This window comes from Aquarana catesbeiana, linkage group LG04, assembly GCF_042186555.1.
Source record: "Aquarana catesbeiana isolate 2022-GZ linkage group LG04, ASM4218655v1, whole genome shotgun sequence".
NCBI classification, from domain to species: domain Eukaryota; kingdom Metazoa; phylum Chordata; class Amphibia; order Anura; family Ranidae; genus Aquarana; species Aquarana catesbeiana.
The window spans coordinates 487913113-487932432 of NC_133327.1; the positions used below are offsets into that span (position 1 = coordinate 487913113).

The 19320-nt window shown below is 42.3% G+C and overlaps 1 protein-coding gene across 1 annotated transcript in view; it reads left to right on the forward strand.

Moving 5' to 3' along the window:
• MAP4K3 (mitogen-activated protein kinase kinase kinase kinase 3) overlaps positions 1 to 19320 on the forward strand; it is a 1235976-nt gene that overhangs the window by 748745 nt on the left and 467911 nt on the right. Inside the window, exons 18-19 of the mRNA XM_073628950.1 lie at positions 1405 to 1443; positions 1763 to 1819. Of these exons, the coding sequence (XP_073485051.1) occupies positions 1405 to 1443; positions 1763 to 1819 (96 nt within the window). The remainder of the gene's footprint in view (positions 1 to 1404; positions 1444 to 1762; positions 1820 to 19320) is intronic.

Below are 19320 nucleotides of genomic sequence, written 5' to 3' on the forward strand. Positions count from 1 at the left end.
GGCTGTGCGGGAGGGTGTGTCAGGACAAGTCTAATCATTGGAGCAGAGTGTACGGAGTTCCCAGCATAGGTACAGAAGTGACCGTGGTGTGTTCTCCTGCTTAGTGTGGTCAGTTTTTAATAGGAAAGCAGAGGGACTGACAGGAGCACCAGGGATTTCACACAAAGGAAGCAACACTAAGAGAACAGGATACTTTTTCATAAAAATACTGTATATAATACAGCAAGCACATATCAGGAATATGAAATGTTGTGTTTACATATTCTCTAACCACCTCCTGCCCGCCGTACAGGTAAATGACATCTGTGGGACGGTTCTATTGTTCTGGGACAACATCGTCCCACCCTTGCCATGCTCGCACGACCATGGCAATCGGCGGTGTGCTGTGTCCCCGGGTCACGGCGCATCCCCAATCTCGGTAAAGAGCCAATGACGCAGCTCTTTACCCATTTGATCAGCTGTGTCCAATCACAGCGGATCACATGTAAACAAAGAAATGGTGGTTATCGGCATTCCTCTCCTCACACTGACAGCGTGTAAGGAGAACCGATCAGCGGCATTTCCTCACAGTGGAGACCTGCACAGGTAATCAGGGCACTGTGCAGTTGGTTTTGCACAGAGCAGCCCGAATCCTCCTCTTTTCAGGTCCCTCTTCGCTGCTTCTAGCCCCTCCCTCCTTTGAGTGCCCCTCAGCCAGCAGCTTGCTACAGAGGGGCACCCAAGCAGAGTCAGAACTCCGTGTATCCATTCAGACACGGAGCCCTGGCCCCGCCCCCTCTCTCCCCTGATTGGCCGACTGACTTTGACAGCCTTGTGAGTCAATGGCGCCGCTGCTCTGTCTCAGCCAATCAGGAGGAGTGTTCTGGATGGCTGAGGGGATTGTGGACATCGCTGGAGAGAGATGGACCTCAGGTAGGTAATGGGGGGGGGGGGGGGGTGCTGGATGCGCTGCTACACACAGAAGGTTTTTTTATCTTGATGCATAGAATGCAGATTAAGATATAAAACCTTCTGTCTTAATAGGCAGAATAGCTCAATAAGAAAAAAGTGGAAATGATATGAATTCCCTAATGTTAATTGTTAAAAAAAATTGTATGCAAAATATGTTGTTTTTTGTGTAAAAACAGAGGAAAAATGGTCTTGCCTATAGCAGCTAATCATATTATATCTGTCATTTTTATTGTTCAGTGTAGTAAATGAAAGAGGACACCTGGTAAAACCCTATAGGCAAAACCTCAACTTTTTCTTCTGGAAGCTTTGATAAATCAACACAAATATCTTCATTATACAGTAAAGCAGTTATTGCAAAACTTGTTTTGTGTTATTGCTATGCTTTATATGTAAAAACTGCCACAAATAAACAATTTTATATTTTTATAATAACAGTTGTAATTTGGTTTATAGGAGCCTCCTGAAATCTGTAGAAGAGGAGCTGCACCAACGGTAATTAAATGCTCATTTCAGACACCAGCGGCTTTACCCCCCCCACACACACACACACACCCCCCCACACCCATATTCTGTGTATTTCTTTCCCTTTGTAATGCTTCAGTGTTTTCTGTGCAGATGTATCAGAGCTTTAATTGGTGTGACCTGCATCTGTGCGCCACAGGAAAAGCAAAAGCATAGGCAGTAATACCAAAAAACTCTATACTCTGTAGCAAATAAAACCTCTTGGCTATTGCATGCCTAGTTCTTTCACAGTAGCTATAGTCTTATTGGTGAAGAGCACTCAGCCAAGGTACCTTGTTCATCTCCTTAGGGGACATGTGACACATTTAGAAGATGATGATGATGGGGATGATGATGAATCTAAAAAGTAAGTCCTTTTCATATCTTAGCTTATTGGGTCTCTGCTTTATGCACTTATTATACATGGGACTCATGCTGCCCTTAACATTATTGCATTTGGCACATGATGGTACAATCATAACTACACTGCTTTTCCTGTATTTTTACTATCTTCATAGCTGGACTGAAATTTTATTTTTTTAGCCACTATTAAAACACTCTTCTATTTTTAGTATGCAGAACAAGTTGTGCGCATTTGTATCCATTTTAATTTATATGGACCATTTAAGGACACTCATATTTGGGTCTGATTTCCCCAATGCAGGGTTCTGTATGTCAGCAAAAAAAGGTGGTGTGTTCTGTAACTTGTGTAGCCTTGTTACAGTCTCCCCATATGTTCTTCTCTGTCTTCTGCTGGCTCTGTTCTGGCTTAGTTTGTGCTATCTGGCTTTTTCTGTGCTATGTATGCTCCAAATGTTTATGTTTTTGTTTTTGTAAAATAACATATAATCTTATTTACAAAACAGCCTGTATTTCTGAATGCATGCTTGTAACTGAGTTTCCATACCTTGACTTACAGGGTTCTTTCTTAGTCAATTGCCCTGCTTTTGTGTCTTTTATTACTGCACATTAGTAATAGCTTTTATAGTTATAAAGATTAAAGGTTGAAAAAAAGACACGGGTCCATTCAGGTCAACATATGCATGTGTGATTTTTTTATTAACAATTCCCATAGCCCTCTGTATATTCTGCTTCCTGTGGAAGACATCTAAATGTTTTTTGATGTTGTCGACACTCTCAGCTAGTACCACTTCCTGGGGGAGGGAGTTCCACATTTTTACTGCTCTAACAATGAATAACCCTCTCTACAATTTAAAGCTTAGTACACACGATCAGAAAATCGGATGAAAAATACCACTTTCAAAGCAATCGTACGATAATATGATCATTAATACACAACTTTCGAGAGCCAAACACGACAGTTCATGTGATATTATCCGAAGGGACAAACTCGTACAATACCAGAATGTACAATTTTTATTTAATCGTGACAGTATTCATCCGAAAAAAATCAGAAGACCACGCATGCTGGCGTCTGAGAATTTTGTAACTTTTAATTTTGTAACCTCTTAATTTTTGATATAAGACTTGCATGCAAAAAAAAAAAAGACGATCATTCATCTGATATTTTCATGGTGTGTATAAAGCTTTAGGTTAAAGTGGATGTAAACCCTCACATATACCCACTGAAGTGAACAGCCTCAGATGATACACAAAGATGAAACAAATCCTCCTATGTAAGTTTTACATGTACAGTATCTCACAAAAGTGAGTACACCCCTCACATTTTTGTAAATATTTTATTATATCTTTTCATGTGACAACACTGAAGAAATGACACTTTGCTACAATGTAAAGTCGTGAGTGTACAGCTTGTAAAACAGTGTAAATTTGCTGTCCCCTCAAAATAACTCAACACACAGCCATTAATGTCTAAACCGCTGGCAACAAAAGTGAGTACACCCCTAAGTGAAAATGTTCAAATTGAGCCCAAAGTGTCAATATTTTGTGCGGCCACCATTATTTTACAGCACTGCCTTAACCCCCTTGGGCATGGAGTTCACAAGAGCTTTACAGGTTGCCACTGGAGTCCTCTTACACTCCTCCATGATGACATCATGGAGCTGGTGGATGTTAGAGACCTTGTGCTCCTCCACCTTCCGTTTGGGAATTCCCCACAGATGCTCACTAGGGTTTAGGTCTGGAGACATGCTTGGCCAATCCATCACCTTTATCCTTAGCTTCTTTAGCAAGGCAGTGGTCTGTTTCAATATGTCACAGTACATGTTGGCATTCATGGTTCGCTCAATGAACTGTAGCTCCCCAGTGCCAGCAGCACTCATGCAGCCCCAGACCATGACACTCCCACCACCATGCTTGACTGTAGGCAAGGCAAACTTGTCTTTGTACTCCTCACCTGGTTGCTGCCACACACGCTTGACACCATGTGAACCAAATAAGTTTATCTTGGTCTCATCAGACCACAGGACGTGGTTCCAGTAACCCATGTCATTAGTCTGCTTGTCTTCAGCAAACTGTTTGCAGGCTTTTTTGAGCATCATCTTTAGAAGTGGCTTCCTTCTGGGATGACAGCCATGCAGACCAATTTGATGCAGTGTGCGGCGTTTGGTCTGAGCACTGACAGGCTGACCCCCCCACCCCTTCAACCTCTGCAGCAATGCTGGCAGCACTCATACATCTATTTCCCAAAGACAACCTCTGGATATGACGCTAAGCATGTGCACTCAACTTCTTTGGTCAACCATGGCGAGGCCTTTTCTGAGTGGAACCTGTCTTGTTAAACCGCTGTATGGTCTTGGCCACTGTGCTGCAGCTCAGTTTCAGGGTCTTGGCAATCTTCTTATAGCTTAGGCCATCTTTATGTAGAGCAACAATTCTTTTTTTCAGATCCTCAGATAGTTCTTTGCCATGAGGTGCCATGTTGAACTTCCAGTGACCAGTATGTGAGAGCGATAACACCAAATTAAACACACCTGCTCCCCATTAACAACATGTAACACTAACGAGTCACATGACACCCGGGAGGGAAAATGGCTAATTGGGCCCAATTTGGACATTTTCACTTAGGGGTGTGCTCACTCATGTTGCCAGCGGTTTAGACATTAATGGCTGCGTGTTGAGTTATTTTGAGGGGACAGCAAATTTACACTGTTATACAAGCTGTGCAATCACTTTAAATTGTAGCAAAGTGTAATTTCTTCAGTGTTGTCACATGAAAAGATATAATAAAACATTTACAAAAATGTAAGGGGTGTACTCACTTTTGTGAGATACTGTATATCTGCTGTCTTCAGCTTTATATACTGTTTAGAAAGTGCACATCATGTTAAAACTGTAGATATATGTGCCCAGCTCAAATTTCATGAATCGGGTTTACATCCACTTTAGGCCTCCATTCTTCTAACCACAAATCATGGCCATGTATCCATTTCAGGGATCTTAGCGCAAACAGTTTTTGACAGTTAATGAAGTCACCTTTGATATATTTGTACAGCGTAATCACATCCCCCCTCAAGCGCCTCTTCTTCAGAGTGAATAGATGTAATCTATGTAATCAATCTTTATAGCTGAGGCCTTTCATACCCCTTATTATTTTGTTGCCCTGCACTGAAATCTTTCAAAATCAACATCTTTCCTGAAAATTGGTGACCAAAACTGAACTGCATACTCAGGATGAGCCTGAACCAGTGTTTTGTAAAGGGGTATAATTATTGAATAATCTCAGACTCATATCTTTTTAAGGTGCACCATGCTGTATAACAGTGTTCCTAATTTTAAAAAAATAGGTTTGCAACTCACAGACAAGGGAGTGGATATTGCTTTCCTAGGGGTTTTTATGTATGCCTCACTATCTTATAATCAGCCTTTATGAGAGTGTTATAAGGTGTTATCTCTACTAAAAATTAAAACTGAACCCGGGGCTAAATACACAGGACAAAAAACATATATGTGAGCTGTTTTAGCTCACCCTCACTCTCCCAATCAAAGTGCTTTTGTATAGGAGAATGGAGGAAGCTTATATTAAGACAAATGTAGATTTCTTTATCGTACATCACAGGACACAGAGCAGCTATAGTAATTACTATCTGGGTTATATGCCACCTATAGGTGAATGGACACTGGTACACCTATATAACCCCTCCTATACAGGAAGTACTTCAGTTTTTTTCACCAGTGTCTGTAAGGTGGTGGTCACTGACGTGATACATGTGCTCTTGGAGCATACCTGGAGGTCTGGACGGTTCCATTAAGAATCATGGACTTCAATCGGATCCATTTGAAAAAGCTGTCAGCCAAAATGGATGGTACCCGAGCCTCATTGGAAGGAGAGAAGATTCCTTGAGGTTTTGCATGTAATGCAGCCTTACGACACTGGACCCTATGTAATGGAACCCTGTGCAGTGTTTGTTCTGACCAAGGTGCTTTCCTGCAGGGTGCTATACAGGTCCAGGGGAGTAAACCCCAGATTAAGGGGGACCCAGTCTCTGAAGGTCTTTTATGACAAAGCTTGCCGTGATGGGTAAAGATTGGACTCCTGTTATGTTCAGAGTCCTGCAGCAGTAATGGTAAGTCTGCATTTGTTTGCAGTTTCTCTCTTTTTTTTTTGAAGAGTGTGCTGTTTAATCATGCTATGTACTCTTACTCTTTTGGGCTGCTGTTTCTCCTCCAGCCGTTACAGGACATAGGCTCACTCAGTATGGCCTATTTTTATATAGGCCGGAAGGGCGGCATTGCAATGTGACAACAGGTTTAGTAGGCCTCTGGAGACATAGCAGCAGCCCATGGATACTAACAAAGTGTGTGTACTATGGGAGAACTGTGTGACAGACAAGTCATGATTATATGCTGCATGTTTACTGCTTCTCTGGGGGGGACTGTACAACTGTAAGTTGATACACCCCTGGATGGTTAGCAGTTCACTTTAAAGTGTTGTTGACTGCTCTGTAGGCAGGTGCAGCGTAGTATACATGCTTGCAAACTTGTTGCTTAAATGCATGTTTAAATATACGCGTTTGGAAAAACATGAGCATGGGTGCATTTTAAGGAGTTGTATCTCCAGTATAGTGCATATGTGCTTGGCTAAATCCTGCAGGTCTAGTATGGGGCCAACTGCAGTTAAGCAGGTGCTTGCTTGCAAACTAGCTGAAATGCACGGTTGCTGAAAATGCATGTTTTTATATATTTGCATAAAGATGCATGGTTATTCATGTTTGCATAAATATACATGATTGCATAAAGATACATGGTTGCATAAAGATGCATGTTTGGACACGTTTTTATAAATAGACATGGTTATACATGATCATATAAAGATATGTGATCGCATAAAGATGCATGTTTATACATGTTTGCTTGGATATACGTGGTTATACATGGTTGCATAGAGATACATGATTGCATAAAGATGCATCTTTAGACATGTTTGTATAGATATACATTGTTTTACATGGTCGCATAAAGATATATGGTCACATAAAGATACTTGATCGCATAAGGATACATGGTTGCATAAAGATGCATGTTTATACATGTTTGCTTAAATATACATGTTATACATGATCGCATAAGGATACATGTTGCATAATGATACTTGATCGCATAAAGATATTTGATCGCATAAGGATACATGGTTGCATAAAGATGCATGTTTATACATGTCTGCATAGATATGTGTTGCGTAATGTTACATAAACACGTGCTTCCATAAACGCATGCTTCCATAGATGCATATTGCTTAAACACATGCTGGCATGTTTTCATTTGTACTGCATACGTATGTTTATTTACATTAAGCTGTATACATATGTACTTGTTTTCCTGGCACTGCATACATATGTGCTTATTTGCATAGGACTACATGCATATGGGCTTATTTGCCCGGGTGCTTGTTTGCCTGGGGGTACATGCGTGTGTGCTTATTGACCTTGTACTGCATATATAAATACACGAATGGCAAGAATACTTGTATACCTGCATGTTTGCATACCTAGGTACTTGCATACCTAAGGGGTTGCATAGAGGTAAACCAACATTGTTTTAGGCCTGCATGCTTGGAGGACTGTATATTAGGTTGGATAATATAGTTACTGCATTATTTACCTGTTATATCAGTTAAATGGTTCCAGAAAAGAGAGGCAGCCGGGGGAAGCAGGGGCACCTATCTCAGGTTCTGGGATCTGGCGGTGTCCACATCTCCTGATGGACAGTGTTTTCGGGTGCATCTGAGTGTGGTGTTTGGCATTGCAGTGTTTCCTGGTATATACATTTTTCGTCAGACTGCGGCTACATCACCTTGATCATGTCTGATCTTAGTTGATTATAGCCTAAGCAGGATCAAGCCTGGTTAGTATATAGATGGGAGACTGCCAGGGGATACCATATGCTGTAGGCTTTCCCCACCTGGGTGAGGGAGGCATCTGAGGTTGCTGGGTTTTGAGAGTATTTCAGGCCAGAAAATCTTAGGGCAGTCTCTGAGGTGGTTTGTTCCATCTTTAGCCGGCAGAAACCTGGTAAGTTGAGTGCACCTTTTGGGACTGTCTGGGTTTGTCACAGAGTCGTCAGTCTTTTGCCTTGCATTTGCTCTTGGAGCAGAAGTTATGGGCTCGTTATTGTGAGACAATTAAATGGTAGCAGTTCCAAAGCCAAATAGGGACATGAGATCTATCTTAAGATCTCAAGCCGCTGAACATCCTTCTGTTTCAGGTAGGCTAGACTGTTCAGTGATGACCTCTTGGCAAGAGGTAGATTTTGGGGTCTATAATCATCTGTAAATGGACATCTTCGTTTGGCGGTATGTTTCCAGACTCATCAAAGATTTCTGTAATTGCAGTGGAAAGCCGTTTTTTGTGAATCTTCCCTTTGTGTTGGCCACAGCTCCGGAGGGTTCTCAAAGCATCTAGCCCCAGTGCTGGGCTTGCTGAAGTCTCTTTATCTCAATAATCTTTGCTCATGAAGCAGTCAATTCCAGGGGTTCCTTCGATTTATTTCTACAGGAGGAAGCTGTGTTTCGTTCAAAGCACGTTCTCTACATACAGCCCTACGCCAGGTTTTGGTAGAGGTTCATTCTCTGTCTGGAACGTGAAGATCCAGGCATTGCATTGCCGGAAGGCTTTGTTTCCTGGGTGTTGCAGAGCAGAAATTGGTGCTTGATATTCTTCCTTTTCAATTTTGAAAAAAAACACTTATACCAGTCTCACTAAGTTGACTTGAGGCTGGCTACAGTTCAGTGGGCTTGGTCTCCACAAGAGAGAATACTGTCCAATAACTTGGAATTTTTGGCCAGTATGCCTTGCTCTGGATTATAGGACAAACCTCTTGTAGGTTCAATCTGGAAATGCCACTGCAAGCATATATATTTATCAACCACCAGGGTGGCACCAGAGGTCATGTGACTCAGAGAGGTGTACCACATTCTGTCTGGGACAGTACAAGTGCTGTCTCTATCGCCAATACATATTCCAGGTATAGGATAGTGGCAAGGGGAACTCTGCAGGAGAATCTACTAGATTCCAAGTTCTACAACAGTTTGGGACAGGTAAGTCCGGGACAATAGTCCCACTGCCAATAAGGGTGTATGTACTGGTAACACCTTAAAGTGGTTGTAAACCCTTACAGACCACTTTTACGTACAGGTAAGCCTAGATTAAGGCTTACCTGTAGGTGCAAGAAATATCTCCTAAACTTACATGGTTTAGGAGGTATTTCCAAAAGACAGGCACCGATGTCTGTGGCGCATGCGCCGTAGACAATGGCGAGCAGGCACACTCAGCATGCCGTCTCTAACAGTGATCATGCCGTTAGTGGCGGCACCAGCGCGCATGCGCGGGAGTGATGCCATCGCGGCTCCGGGCAATCACAGCGCCGGAGCCGCAATACCCGGAAAGAAGATGGCCGCTTCGTAGGAGAAGGGACAGCGGTGACATCACAGGCTCCCTTGTCAGGTAAGTGGCACATAATTGGCTACTATGTGATGCATAGTAGCCCATTATGCTTTACCTTTGCAGGGAAACAAAGAGAAAGTAAACTCATCAGGGTTTACTTCCTCTTTAAGGTCTGGTACTCCCTTATTTGACATTTTTTTTTCCCCGTTTTGGATTCTGCTGTAAGGTGGTAACACTGATATTAATATTAGTGTTGGCCAAATTAGCCCAGGGGGGCTTGGTACACAAGCATAGCGAGTCTTGCGGGGGTTGCTCCCTTGGACGCTCTCAGTCCAGCGGGACCTGATGGTGTTGAGTCCTGTATCTCAGCACTGTTGAGCCCCTGGAAATCAGCTTCGGGGAACTTCAGTTACAGGAATTGAAAATATTTTTTTGCCTGGTGGTGAAGCCAGGAAGTGGCACCTGCAGAAATATGCGGGTGGGAGATTTTCTTTTTCTTTCTCCAATTGGTAGAGGAAAGGAATTTGGCCTTAAGTACCGTTAAGGGTCAGAGTTCGTTCCTATCCATTTTTTACCAGGGGCTGTTGTTTTTTACTCCCTGTTTCATACCTCATACAGCATGTAACTTGGACAGTCCCGCCTGTCAGGCTATTCTTGTGTCCTTGGAACTTGAATTGATCACGACTGTCCTTGCAGAGGCCATTTTTTGAACCAATGGGGCATTCTGTTGGTCCTTTTATCTCAAAAGGTGGCTTCTTTGGTTGCTATAACTTCATGAAGTGGAGTGTCAGAGATGGCGGCTCTTTCATACAAGGAGCCATTCTTGGTCTCGCATCATAAGGTGATGTTGCTTCCTCATCCATTTTTATTGCCTAAAGTGGTTTCTAGTTTTCACTTGAATCAGGACAGTGTCTTACCTTTTATTTTTCTCCTAATCCACAGTCAGCAGTAGAAAGATCGCTACCTACTCTAGAGGTAGTTCAGATGCTCAAGGTCTACTTGAGTTGTCGGCACAAGTCAGGAATCCTGGTTTGTGCTGCCAGAAGAGCCCAGGAAAGGCAAGCAGCATCCAGGTCGAATATTTAGCAGTGGATCTGCCAGTTTATCAATGGTGCCTATGGTTCAAATGGCAAAAAAATCTTTTTTTTCTGGGGAGAGATTCTCTACCAGGTGTGGGAGTATCTTGGGCCATCCATCATCGAATGTCAGTGGCCCAGGTGTACAAGACCACTATTGGGTCTTTTGTTTATACATCTACAGGGTTTTTACCAGGTCAATGTCAATCACATAGAAGATACTGCCTTTGGTCTCAGCGTATTACAAATAGCAGAGTAGGTCCTTCTTTGGTGGCAGTTTCTTTGATGGTGTCTCCCTCCCCTCAGGGGCATTGCTTTGGGACACCCCAGATAGTATTTACTACAGCTGCCCTGTGTCCCGTGATGTATGATAAAGAAAATAGGATTTTTCCTACAGCTTACCTGTAAAATCCTCTTCTTGGAGTACATCACAGGACACAGAGGCCCCTCCCCTCTTTTGGGAATTGCTTGCTACAAAACTAAGGTACTTACTGTATAGGAGGGGTTATAAAGAGGGGAGACTCCCTGTCTTTTGGGTGTGCCAGTGTCCATTCACCTATAGGTAGTGTATAACCCAGATAGTAATTACTATAGCTGCTTTGTGTCCCATGATGTACTCCAAGAAAAGGATTTTACAGGTGTAGGAAAAATCCTATTATTTATATCAGCATCATTTGAAATACATTAAATCATTTGTCTGGAATTAAATTGTCTGGATTAAAATGTTGTTCGTATCCACTTTTAACCACTTGGCAACCGCGCTAAAGCCAAAAGACTGCTACAGCACAGGCTTAAAATGCTGGCAGGGCGTCCATGGATGTCCTCCCGTGCTTGCGCTGCCTGCACGCCCCCTGTGGTGCACTCTGTGATCGCCGAGTCCTCGGGACTCAGCTGATCACAGATCGAGGTAAAAGGCCAATCACAGCTGCCCTTTTCCCACGTGATCAGCTGTCAGCCAATGACAGCTGATTACAGAAGTAAACAGAATCCGGTTATCTGCTTTTTTTTTCCTTGTGCTGACAGCGTGAGGAAAAAAGGAGAGCCATTAACCAGCTTCTGTTACAGGAATATCGGTCCTCTCAGTGCCCACCAGTGCTGCTAATCAGTGCCCACCAGTGCCACCTACCAGTGCTCATCAGTACTGCTAATCAGTGCCCACCAGTACCACCTATCGGTGCCCACCAGGAACTCATCATCAGTGCCGCCTATCAGTGCCACCTCTTAGTGCCCTTCAGTGCCACCTATCAGTGCCCACCAGTGCTCCTTCATCAGTGCCACCTATCAGTGTTGCCTCATTAGTGCCTATCAGTGCAGCCCATCAATGAAGGAGAAAAATTACCTGTTTGGAAAATGTTATAACAAGCTATATAAAACTTTTTTTTTTTTTTTTTTTAATGTTCGGTCTTTTTTGTTTGTGTAGCAAAAAATAAAAAACAGTGGTGATTAAATACCCCCAAAAGAAAGCTCTACAGTATCAGTGTGAAAAAATAAAATAAAAATGTCACTTGGGTACAGAGTTGCATGGCCGTGCAATTGTCATTCAAAGTGTGACAGCGTTGAAAGCTGAAAATTGGCCTGGGCAGGAAGGGGGTGAAAGTGCCCAGTAAGCAAGTGGTTAAAATGACACTGAAAAGGCAGGTACTTGTCCATTTGGCATTTAAAGTGATTGTAAAAGCAGGTGTTTTTTTTATCTTAATGCATTCTTATCTTAATGTTCCCTGTGTGCAGCAGCACCCCAATACTTACCTGAGCCCCCTCTCAATCCAGCCATGTCCACAAGTGCCTAGGCCATCCGGGATGCTCCCTCCTGATTGGATGAGATACAACAGCGGCACTATTGGCTCCCGCTGCTGTCAATCAAACTCAGTTAGCCGATCAGGAGAGAGGGCTGACCCACAGCTACATGGATACACAGAGCTGGAGCTGGGCTCCGGTGCCCCCATAGCAAGCAGCTTGCTATGGGGGCACTCAACAGGAGGGAAGGGCCAGGAGCTCCAGCCAGGGGCCCGGGAATAGGAGGATGCAGGTTGCCCTGTGCAAATCCACTGCACAGAGAATATAAGTATAACATGTTTGTTATTTTAATAGAAAAAAAAAACACTAAAACTCAGCAGCTCCAACTGACTCTAGTGCTGTAACCACAAGCTGTCAGTGACCACTTTGATTCAAAATAAGCCCAGGAACTGAAATGATCCCACTACAGACCACTTCTGTCCTATTTGACCTGTGTTTTCATAGGCAGTAAAGTGATGTCACAGCACTTCTTGACAGTACAGATTCTAGGAAAGAGCTGTTGCAGCTCTTTCCTCCCTCTCTCTTCAACAGTGCATCACCCTCATAGAGGTCTTTTCCTGGCTGATTTAACAGTAGATCTGTTACTGCATTGGTAGGGGGGTGTGTATAAGAATAATACATACAGTATATATACAGTATGTGCACGTGTATTTATATATGGTGTGTTTCAAAAAGAAACAAGCTCTCAATGTGTCTGAGAGTGTATTCTTCTACAGAAGTTACTGCAGCTGTGATTCGTTTTTGAGCTCCTCAAAATCCATGGGTAACGGTGGAACACAAACACATTGTTTTACATATCCCCACAAGAAAAAGTCACAGGCAGCCCCATGCTACCTATCCAACGTTAAGGCAATCTTTCATTTAGAAACTGACAAACTTTGCGGTGTTCTGTCTTCCTGAAAAATTTAATATTCAGAGTCTTCATTGAGTTGTGGGAAAAGCCAGGTTTTCAGCATTTCAGTATAGGAATGTCCCTCAAAAAAGAAAGGGCCAAAATGTTAGTAACTGAAACCGCACAAAACACATATATTTTTGGTGAATCCCACTCATCCTGTTCAAGTTTGTGTTGCTTCTCAAGTCCCCATATGCGAACATTGTGACACAAAATTTTACTGATTAGTAAGATTGCTTCATTACTAATGTACCTTTGATGCCGAAAAGTCCGCCCGTGTGTACACGGCATAAGAATCAACCTCGGTAAGAATCTGTCGTCTTAATGTAATCTAAGACCATCTGACAGAAATCTAAACGTTTTCTTTTGTCGCTTATACAAAGAGCTTGCACCAGTTGCAATTGATATGGCTTCAGAAGCAAACATTGTCTAAACAGACGCCAAACATCATATGAGGCACTGCAAGTTCTCAGCTAGCATGATGAGCCGACTAGTGCAGGCTTAGATGAAAAGTCTCTTGAATTTGTTGAACATTTTCCTCTAAAGTGCGTGGTCAACCTGGATTCTTCCCCTTAAATAAACACCCGATATTCAAATTGTTTATACCAACAATGAATGTTTTTTGCCGCTGGTAGATCAATCCCGAAATGCTGTTGAAACGCACGCTGCACCATTATCATGGACTCCTAGCTAAATGGGAGAACAGAAAATGCCTTCTGTTGCATAGACACCATCTCTATTTATTGTAGTGGTATGTAGTGGCTGTCATTTGAAATTCTAGGCTAATTCAAGTAGCACAGGTTCCTTTCATTGGCGGTGCATGGTTACACAGATCTGAAGTTTTAAATTTGGGTCAATATTTTTGAAAAACACTGTGTGTGTGTGTGTATATATATATATATATATATATATATATATATAGATAGATAGATATAGATATCTAGATATCTATCTATATATATATATATATATATATATATCTATATATAGATATATATATATATATATATATAGATATATATATCCCCAGGTCCCTTGGATGATCTGGGTGACTATGCTCATACTGCATGAGCCTTAAAGGATATGTTCACCTTTTGTAACATTTTACACCCACATTCAGGGTGTAACATGTTACGAACAGACCGGCCCCCGCATCCCCACCCCGATTTGACAGCTGGCAGGGATCTTCTCTCCTTCGCTAGCTGTCACAATTTAAAAAACAACACGGCCAAACGGGACTCCACCCTCCCGGCCAAATTACTTATTCACAGTGTTCTGTCAGTAGAAAACTACTTGGTCTGAGAACCTTTGTGGCTTGTAGTTTTCAGTGAATTACCACAGCGCTGTGGTAGTTTATTCTCTCTTCCTGTCAGATTGTATCTGCTTGCCCGTATGGAATGTATGGGCACACAGATACACTGACAGATCTGCAGGAGACCTGCATGGCACCAGCGATCTACTGATCGCTGGTGCCATGCTTTAGAGGCTCCAGAAACAAAAAAATGATATAAGCAAATTTTTTTACCTGCAAAAAAATGTGCATTTATTATTTTTTGTTAAACAGTGAACTTATCCTTTAAATGCTCATCTAAGCAAATGTAATGCCATTTGAAATTTTAAAGATTGCAAATCTATGAAAATGTTGCCTTTTTTCTAATTTGCTTCCTCGCCAACCTGGCTAACCTAAACCAGTATTAACCGCTTCAGCCCCGGAAGATTTTACCCCCTTCCTGACCAGAGCACTTTGTGCGATTAGGCACTGCGTCACTTTAACTGACAATTGCGCTGTTGCACCTAAACAAAATCGACGTCCTTTTTTCCCCACAAATAGAGATTTCTTTTGATGGTATTTGATCACCTCTGCGATTTTTACTTTTTGCGCTATAAACAAAAAAAGGCGTCAATTTTGAAAAAAAACTCAATATTTTTTTACTTTTTGCTATCCCCCAAAAATATATTAAAAAAACCCATTGTTTTCCTCACTTTAGGCCGATATGTATTCTTCTACATATTTTTGGTAAAAAAAATCGCAATAAGCGTATATTGATTCGTTTGCGCAAAAGTTATTGCGTCTACAAAATAGGGGATAGTTTATGGCATTTTTATTATTATTTTTTTTATTAGTAATGGCGGCGAGCTGTGATTTTTATCGGGACTGCGACATTATGGCGAACACTTCGGACACTTTTGACACTATTTTGGGACCATTGTCATTTATACAGCGATTGGTGCTATAAAAATGCACTGATTAGTGTGTAAATGACACTGGCAGGGAAGTGGTTAATCATTAGGGGGCGATGAAGTGGTTAAGTGTGTCCTAGGGAGTGATTCTAATTGGGGGGGAGGGATGGACTTCAACTCACATGACAGCGATCACTGTTTCCGATGACAGGGAGCAGTGATCTCTGTCATGACACAAGGCAGAACGGGGAAATGCCTTGTTTGCATTTCCTCATTCTGCGGCTCCGTGACACGATCGTTGGGAGACTGACGGACATCGAGTCCTCCGGTCCCGCGAGCACGGTCGCGCTGTACGTGGCGCGCGCCCGCTAACCCTGCCAATTAAAGGGGTACAGGTACTCCCATTTGCCCACCGTTTCCATTGTGCCGATGTGGCGTGCAGAGGTCGACAAGTGGTTAAACTAAAAACCGAAAATGTAATCTATTTCAGCTTGCCAATCATTAGATGAAGTGGCTGCGTCGGTTTTCTTTTGGCTTTTTTCCCCTCTATTTTCACCTGGTGATCTGGCCAGTAACATGCCCCCTGTATTGACAACACTCTGACACCACTCTGACATGCATGAGTGCAGGAGGCAGGAGGCACAGCAGAGAGCAGCATTGTCAGTTTGGTAGGAGGGTAGTGTAAAATGTAGTTGCAGATTTAAATACACAAATTAAAGCCAAACTCCAGCTCACACTTTATAATCAGTTACAGCAAACTGTTTTTTTTTTGTTTTTACTTTTGGGTTAAAGGTTTTACATGAGTAAATGAAAACTGATCATTTAACCAATTCACGCAAATCGCCGTACCCATACTTTGACGCTAAATACCGGTATTACGGCAGCAGCTAGCTGCCATAACCCTGGTATTTTCAGGAACGGCGTGCGTTTCCCTTTAGGATAAAAGTGGTCTCCGCGGCAGATTCACTGCAAAATCACTTTTATCGGTGATGGGAGAGGTGCCCGCTGCGCTCCAGTCGTCTCTGCTGCTTACTGGACCTGCCAGTAGCGGTGGAGACGATCACGTCCACTCCTGTGAATGCCTGGCTTCCGACTGAGGGGAAGATGGCCCCTATTCGGCTCCATAGCATGGGAGGGCGTCAAACGTCACTTGCGCCCATAGCTCTAAAAGGGGAATTTTTATATATATATTTTTTTCAAGTTACATAGGTTGAAAAAAGACACGAGTCTATCTAGTTAAACCATAAAAATAAATAAATAAATAAAAAATATCATACAATCCCATATACGCAATCCTATACCCACAGTTGATCCAGAGGAAGGCAGAAAACCCCAGCAAAGCATGATCAAATTTGCTACAGCAGGGGAAAACATTCCTTCCTGACCCCCGAGAGGCAATCGGATTTTCCCTGGATCAACTTTACCTATCAATATCAGTACCCAGTTATATTATGTACATTTAGGAAAGAATCCAGGCCTCTCTTAAAGCAGTCTACTGAGCTAGGCAGAACCACCTCTGGAGGGAGTACCGTATTTATCGGCGTATAACACGCACTTTTTTCCCCTTAAAATCAGGGGAAAATCGTGGGTGCGTGTTATAGGCCGATCCCCACAAATTTTGTTTGATCGGAGCAATCGCCGCCGACATACACAGCCGTGTGTAGATTCAAATATGGTGCCGAGACTGCAGGGACTCAGCCCCGCCCTATGATGGACATAACACAGGTCCAATGGCGGGACTGGGCGTGACTGTGAGCGGCGCCGAGAACACTCGGCTGTGTTATCTCGGCCATATTTGAATCTACACACGGCTGTGTATGTCGGCGGTGATCGTGGCGAGTACACAAAGTTTCACTGGGGCAAAGCTGCACTGACAAGGCTGCACTGGGGCAAAGCTACACTGACAAGGCTGCACTGGGGCAAAGCTGCACTGACAAGGCTGCACTGGGGCAAAGCTGCACTGACAAGGCTGCACTGGGGCAAAGCTGCACTGACAAGGCTGCAATGGACACCGGGGCAAGGCTGCACTGACACTGAAAAGGCTGCAGATGGACACTGATAACGCTGCATTGATGGGCATTTTAATGTAAGTTTTTTTTTTTCTTAAACTTTACTCCTAAAAGTTTTTTTCCTTAAAATTCCCTCCTAAACTTGTTATACGCCGATAAATACGGTATATTCCACATTTTCACAGCTCTTACTGTGAAGAAACCTTTCCCTATTTGGAGATGAAATCTCTTTTCCTCTGAGTGTCGAGTGCCTCCTTGTCCTCTGTGTTGACCGTAAAGTGAATAACTTAACACCAAGTTCACTATATGGACCCCTTATATATTTGTACATGTTGATCATATCCCCCCTTAATCCCCTCTTCTCACGAGAGAATAAATTCAGTTCCTATAATCTTTCCTCATAGCTGAGCTCCTCCATACCTCTTATCAGTTTGGTTGACCTTCTCTGCACTTTCTCCAGTTCCCCGATATCCTTTTTGAGAACTGGTGCCCAAAACTGAACTGCATATTCCAGATGAGGTCTTACTAATGATTTGTACAGGGGCAAAATGATATCTCTCTCTTTGGAGTCCATACCTCTCTTAATACAAGAAAGGACTTTACTCGGTTTGGAAACCGCAGCTTGGCATTGCATGTTATTACTGAGCTTATGATCTAACAAAACCCCCAGATCCTTCTCCACTACAGATCCCCCCAGTTGTACTCCCCCTAGTATGTATGATGCATGCATATTCTTAGCCCCCAAGTGCATAACTTTACATTTATCAACATTAAACCTCACCTGCCACTTAGTCGCCCAATTAGACAGTGCATTGAGGTTGGCTTGTAAATTGGAGACATCCTGTAAGGACGTTATTTCACTGCATAGTTTGGTGTCATCTGCCAAGACTGAAATGGTACTTTTAATCCCAGAACTTCTATCATTTATAAAGATATTAAAAAGTAAGGGTCCCAGACTGAACCTTGGGGTACACCATTGATAACCTTAGACCACCAGAGTAAGAGTCATTAACCACTACTCACTGAATTCTGTCTTTTAGCCAGTTTTCTATCCATTTACAAACTGATATTTCCAAGCCTGTAGACTTTACCTTACACATTAGTCATGTGTAGGGAACTGTATCAACCGCTTTTGCAAAATCCAAGTATACCACGTCCACAGCCACCCCTCTGTCCAAGGTTTTACTTACCTCTTCATAAAAAGAAATCAGGTTTGTTTGACAACTTCTGTCTTTCATTAATCCATGCTGTCTGTTGCTTAAACTATTTTTTTCCAGCAAGAACTCATCTATGTGGACATTTATTGAACTCTCCAGTATCTTCCCGACTATAGAAGATAAACTAACAGGTCTATAGTTACTTGGTAAAGACTTTGTTCCCTTTTAAAATATAGGCACCACATTGGCCCTACGCCAATCCAGTGGTACTATTTCCATCATTAATGAGTCCTTAAAAATTTGAAACAATGGTTTTAAAATGACAGAGCTCAATTCTTTTAGGATGTGTGGGTGGATGTCATCTGTTCCAGGTGCTTTATCGACCTTAATTCTGTCTAAATATTTCTGGACCATATCACCCATGCTCCTTTGTATACACAGAACTGAAGAATGTATTTAATAACTTTGCCTTTTCTTTGTTCCCAGTCACCCACTGTAGATTATTTTGTAAAGGGCCTACATGCTCAGACCTGACCTTTTTACTATTAATATATTTGAAGATTTTTTGGGGGGTTTTCCTACTATATTTTGCAATCTGTCGTTCATTTTGAAATTTTGCATCCTTGATTTCCTATATAACATATTCTGTTATATTCTTTGTAACATTTAAACGACAATAGTGTTCCTTCATTTTTATATTTTTTTAAAAGCTCTTTTCTTATTGTTTATAGCTTTTTTAATTTGGCCGTGAACCACATAGGTTTTATTTTTAGCCATTTAAACTTAGTTGACATTTAAGTGATTTTTTTTTTATTGCATTTTAGTGTAAATATGAGGTCTGAGGTGTTTTTGACCCCAGAGCTCATATTTAACCACTTAAGGACCGGCCGTCGTCAAAATACGGCAGCACTTTGAAGAGGGATATCGTTGTTATGGCAGCAGCTAGCTGCCATAACC